General features: G+C 36.4%; 3 protein-coding genes across 8 annotated transcripts in view; 2 read left to right on the top strand and 1 right to left on the bottom strand.

Annotated features, from left to right (window-relative positions):
• Positions 1-606, top strand: part of LOC135197493 (ATP-dependent DNA helicase PIF1-like) — a 4,051-nt gene extending 3,445 nt beyond the window's left edge. Inside the window, exon 2 of the mRNA XM_064224558.1 lies at positions 116-606. Coding sequence (XP_064080628.1) covers positions 116-606 — 491 coding nt within the window. The remainder of the gene's footprint in view (positions 1-115) is intronic.
• LOC135198069 (opsin Rh5-like) overlaps positions 1-6,361 on the bottom strand; it is a 707,912-nt gene that overhangs the window by 324,723 nt on the left and 376,828 nt on the right. The window lies entirely within an intron of this gene.
• Positions 1-6,361, top strand: part of LOC135198070 (choline O-acetyltransferase-like) — a 243,220-nt gene that overhangs the window by 132,826 nt on the left and 104,033 nt on the right. The gene's annotated exons all lie outside the window — the stretch shown is intronic.

The raw sequence follows: 6,361 nt of genomic DNA, 5'->3' as shown, positions 1-6,361 counted from the left end.
AGAAACGAGGCTGGTTATTCCCGTAGACTTAGTTACTTTATGATAAATGCCATAATAGATTTTCTTCGCTCGGAGAAGAAAGTCGTACTAGCCACTGCTCTTTCTGGCATTGCAGATACCTTACTCCACAATGGTCGAACGCTTCACTCTCGCTTCAAGATTCCCATCAACATCACTCCTGAATCCACTTGCCAGGTGTCTGACCAACATGCAAGTGCACAGCTCTTCAGGATGACAGACTTGATCATAATTGATGAAGTCAGCCAAGGTGACAAACTGTTATTCGAATGTTTGGATCGATCATTGCGTAACATTAGGAAGAATCAAGAGTTGTTTGGAGGAATCTACGTTCTGTTTGTTGGTGATTGGAAGCAAATTCTTCCCGTTGTGAAACGCGGAAGTCGAGCACAGATAGTCAACGCAAACTTGAAGACATCATACATCTGGAAGTCAGTAACAGAACTGAAACTATCACTCAACATGAGAGTTCGCAATTCATCCGATGCCACCTTTGCGATCTATCTCAGAGACATAGGATCAGGGAACTGTTCGTACATTGAGCCTCCGAGAAATACGATTGAAGTTCGCCCTGAATTTGTGCTATAATCCTCTTCTGTATCTCATATTTGCATGTTTGTCTTTGATGGATTAAGTGAGAGTTATGCGGACCCGTCGTGGCTATGTTCGCGAGCTGCAATAGCTTCAATCAATGAAGTCGTCAATAGTGTCAACGAGCACATGATCAACAACTTCCCCGGAGAAAGTCGCGAATATTTCAGCTCAACACAATAGAAGATGAAAATTATCATCAATATCAGCAAGATTTTTTGAATAACTTAAATCCATCGGGACTGCCAGTGCACAAAATAACGTTGAAGAAGTACTGCCCAGTAATGTTGCTTTGGAATTTCGATCCTGCCAATGGACATTGCAACAGAACGAGGTACACCGTTATGGAGCTAAACTCCCACGCTATCGAAGCAGTGATAGCAACGGGCCCTCACACCGGCAAACGTCTGTTCATCCCCCGGATTCCTCTGATGCCTTCGGACAACCAGTTTCCGTTCCAGTTACGCGCAGGCAGTTTCCCATCAACCTGGCCTTCTCATTCACTGCAAACAAGTTGCAGGGCCAGACTTTGGATCGTGTTCGGGTGTTTCTGCCGTCACCCATGTTCACGCATGGCCAACTGTATGTGGCGATGAGCAGAGCAACTGACTCTGCCAACTTGAAATTAAGTTGTGGACAAACTGATAATATTGTGCACAAAGAGGTTCTGTAGTAGATATGTATAAAAATCGCCCTTATTTTAATATTGCTGAACAAATAGTACATATATATTTTTCACTTCTGCACCCGTATTTTATCAAGCCCATCTGACCAGCCGTTTGGCCGTGATTGAATGACAGACAGACAGACAGACAGACAGACAGACAGACAAAGAGACAGACATTACTCCCATTATAGTATGATATAGTATGATATTGAGGGGCAGTTGTGGTTTTATGCACATACGTACATGCATATAAATATCATATATATATATATATATATATATATATATATATATATATATATATATATATATTGTCAATAATTCATTTCAATGGGAAGGACGTCTTTCTTTGCTTTTCACCTCAAATTAGTAACCCCGTGTCCCGTATAATAGAAATCATTAAAATATGACCAGTATTGATATACATTCATGATATTCTTAATGACCAGACAAAGACAAATACTCCAGAAAAGTCTCAACTCTCGTTTACCTTTAAAAACTGGGAATGTCAATATGGGTAAAAAAAGAATAAAGTAGCGTCAACAGAAGACATGCATGGTAAAACAAAGCAAAAATAAGCAAAATCAATCCATCTCCCATTTACAGTCTGAGTTCTCGACATCTACATACTATGAATGTTACTTTTCATGAAAGGGAAATCAAGGTTCTTGTTAGATTTTACTGTCGGTGAACGTTAGCTCATTTATAATATCCCAAAACTGTCTCTTCAGCAAAATATAAAAGAAGACGTCTATGACAAAATAAATTCCTGCAATAACTGAAACTATTTCACCTCAATTGATCAAGAAGACCTGGGCCAAGTTCTTAATAAAATTATACTTGTGAAGGGAAACGTAGTACACTAACACGCTTTTTTTTTACCCTTTTTCTTGACACAAATGAAGAAAAAGTTAATTCAGGATCATTAAAGACCCTTGTCGAGAAAGAAGTTATGTTATATTTCTCTTGTCAATGAATTTCTTACGAGATAACCTTTCAAAGGAAAAAAAATTATTTAACTTTCTTGTATTGTAATAAAACTGTTATATGTGTTCTAGTATTATAAAAAAAAATTAAAAAATGAATGAAAAGACGCAATAACCAAAGTAAAATTTGTCGACAATTTTCGATTAGGAGGGTGACAATGGTGTTAGTTTACATCCCTCACCTCTCAACATAAAACGGGGTTTCGCCGACGCGGGGAATTTGGGATTACGTAGGATTTGTTATCTCAGCCGGTATAAGTCTCCTGTCCCTGGGCTTTATCTGAATATCAGCCATGTCACAGAGCACTCCAGACCAAGGGGCTGTGGATTTCGATCCACTTTGTTTCTTGGCCTATTTGTCGGATATACGAATGGTTTAATGGGACTTTGAGATGCTGAAAAGCTCAAGCATGATCAAGTGATCTTTGATCATAATGAATTATGTTTATCAAAAAAGTCTTAAACGCCCAAATGTCATTGAAAATACTTGAAAACACGTTGAAAATTTTGTTTAACATTCTGTATATATATTGGCAATTCCTAAACATGACAGTACAATTAACATAAGATATTTTACATGAGCGAATAACGTAAGGAAGTGCGACAATTATCAAGCACTGTGCTGCTTCACTTCATTCTTTATTCATTTTTGCAAAACCGAAATGAAATATGAAAAACTCCTGAACCATTGGCAGGGATGCATCTGCGTAGCACGCGTGAGACGACAAGCTCTTCCACAAACGATATATACTCGATCTTTATAACTATGTAAATTACAGATAGCTGGAAAACGTGTTTGAAATATAGTATATTACTCACATCTTTACTTTACAGTTGTTGGATTACCCAAGAAAAACACGATGTTTACACATAAATCATGCTCGGCCAATGGCCAACATTACTGGAGTTTCATAGGGTTCAGAGTACGAGTTTGGGTCTAACCAAACCCTGACAGAAACCAATACCTGGATTAATGGATCAATAGTTGTTGCGACGCATGTTCCAAATAAATTTCATGATAATTCGTCCTTAATTAGAAAGCAAATTGCATTTATCATTACATGAATATTTGGATCTAATCGTGGAGGCTGATTTAAGCTAAACTTGGATGTGATAGAAATTCTTCGTTGCCCTACAGGTCTACATTGTTGAAATATTTGTCTGGTTTTGGTTATCCTTCATGGCATAGTAATTATAACACGCTGAACCTGACTTTCATTTTGGATTCATTCAAGTACAGCAAGATTACACAAAATTTTTTGATCTCGCATACATGCCCATCAGTAGACACAAAAATGTCAATCCCAAAAAGAGCTCGTAAAACTGCTCATAAAACAAAGCAGAACAGACTTACTTGTGACAATGGCTTATCGCCTATAAGAATGTTATAACACTGAGCATATCCAGCGTAATATACTTTTCATGGTTTGACACTGCTGTTATCACACACATATCAAATTTAAATAATCACTGTTTGCGCATAAAGTAGCTTGCCTTTCACAATTCAGTAAACCCAAAGTGGAAAAACAGCGCATTTTCAATAAACGAAAAAAAATAAAGAAACTCTCTCATTTTAGGTGAGTAAATAGAGTAGATAATCTGCAAAAAAAAAATGCTACGTACCATTTATCTACGGGAGCAGAGATATGCAGTTATTCATGCATGGCATTTCATGAATTGGTAACACTGACATGTTTAATTAAGAATGAATCATACTAGAATTTTGGCTATCTGCTGTAGTCAAGCTATAACCAGATAGACTTCAAGAAAATTGATTGTCTGAGAAGTGTTCAAATATTCCATTACATTAAAAAGAGTCCTTAGCGTACATGAGAAGTCAACATCAAAGAAAAGATGTATGAAAGATTAGAAAATGGCATGGGTGACATTCATTTGAATATAATAGCTCATCTCATGATAAATATTTTTTCCGTGAAAAACATTCTTGGTCTGAGGCAAACTGTGACAGTAGGTCAACACCTACAGCACTTGGGCTTCTAATAACTTGATTTTTTATGGTCCCTAGTACTGAAAATAACACTTAATGAGTAAATAGGTCGGTATGTGCCAGTTTCCTTACCTTGGCAGGTCACACTTAATGAAGAGAATTTGAATTTAATTTCTAAAAAATATATTGTTCATAATGATCGTGGCATATCGTGGTTGACATAACAGATTCATGTACATAAAAAAAATTTTATGTAAAGCATGTGGTGTACACCAGTAAAAGAATTCTTGTTTATCCTAGACCGATCTAAGGAAATATATTCAAGAGTTGGAACCATAATGGATATAATTCTCAGTCTTTACCCATAATGCAAACTCAACCCATTAATACCCAAAGAAAACTAAATCCTTTGCTAAACACATACAAACATGCAACAATCACAGCCGTTCCTGGATCATTGTGGCAGTAACATCGGTTGAGACAAAAGTAGACGAAGAAACATCTAAATTGAGAGTATATATATATATATATATATATATATATATATATATATATATATATATATATATATATATATATATATATATATAAACCAAGTAAAAAATGCGCCGAAGTTTCTTCGTCTTAATCAAGGTTTCTGTCTGGTGGTGGCCTCAGCAACGGCCAGTAAAACACTTAGCCGCGTCCCATGAAACTCAGCCACGGTCCGGTGGCGGCCCATGTTGTTGGTGCCTATAGCGCTGCCAGAAGTACGATTATGACTAACTTTAACCTTAAATAAAATAAAATCTACTGAGGCTAGAGGGCTGTAATTTTGGTATGTTTGATGATTGGAGGGTGGATGATAAACATACCAATTTGCAGCCCTCTAGCCTCAGTAGATTTTATTTTATTTAAGGTTTTTATTTAAGATCTGAGAGCGGACGGACAAACAAAGCCGGCACAATAGTTTTCTTTTACAAAAAAAACTAATAAAGGTCGAGTCGAATGACAAAAAACTTGATCGAATTTTGAAGCTAATGCGATTTCTTTGAAAACTTCGACATTAGCCGACAGACTGGAAAACAATGCGTTGCTGATTTTCTTTCGTGGGCAAAGCCAAGATAAATTAAACTGACCAAAATACTGTATCATGAATTTCTACGAACAGTTATTGGTGCCACAAGGAAAACTTAAATATTTACCTCGGAATAACGTCGAAACCTGACACTGATGTTTGTGAAATACTTTTATTAGTCGTAACGACTCATTAAAACTATCAGAGAGATGAGGTAGACATTTACTTGGAAACAACTTAACTCAATAGCTGGAAGTTCATTACATGATTCTTCTACTTAGCATATAACTGACTTTAGATCTGGAAATGAACAGGCAAAACCAAATGAAATAAAAACATGGATTTTTACGCAATCTTAAGAATAAAATAAAAAAGAACGGCTGCTTATAAATAAAACAATGACTGATCATTCATAACTTATAGAATAAAGACAGAAAACTTAAAAAACAGAGATTTCGACTGCAGGGTCTGTGTTAGCAACGTCTCCAGTGCAGCAGAGACCGGACATGATTAAGGGTCGAGGATGAAAAATATTTTGGACCACAAACTCACTTAGGAAGGTTGACAGAATGACTTGGGAAGAAGGCTAATTCTCAAAAGACTGGTCACGGTCGTCCGTTTCTCTTTTGGTTGTCTTCTGTTTGAGAGTCGTCACTGATGGGGAAAAATTTTTTTGTTTTTCTTGCGTTCATTCTTACGTCTGAATCAGACTGTGTTTGACTAACCGTAATATAACTTTTCAGTGTTATTTATTGATCTCTTTTGGGAAGTTAAATATGTCTTGCGCACGCGGTACTCAGAAAACATTCTATCTTTTTCACTACATTGAAACTATTACTACTGCTGCTAATCATAACTACAATGATGGTTAAAATGATAACAGCGATGATGATGAGCTACGGTAAGAGCAGGAAGATGAACAAATTGCTTTCATAAAATGACTCAAATAAGTTAAAACAGAATGCGATGCAACTGCTTTATCAAAAGCATGAATCTGAAGGTGTTTACAGTAATAAAAACGAAATCAGTATAACAAACAAACCAGATACACATATATACGTATGCACAATTAGTAAAAAAATGCCCAACAGTAG

This window comes from Macrobrachium nipponense, chromosome 21 (assembly GCF_015104395.2).
Source record: "Macrobrachium nipponense isolate FS-2020 chromosome 21, ASM1510439v2, whole genome shotgun sequence".
In the NCBI taxonomy this organism is placed as follows: domain Eukaryota; kingdom Metazoa; phylum Arthropoda; class Malacostraca; order Decapoda; family Palaemonidae; genus Macrobrachium; species Macrobrachium nipponense.
This window is presented reverse-complemented; position numbering and strand designations above follow the sequence as displayed.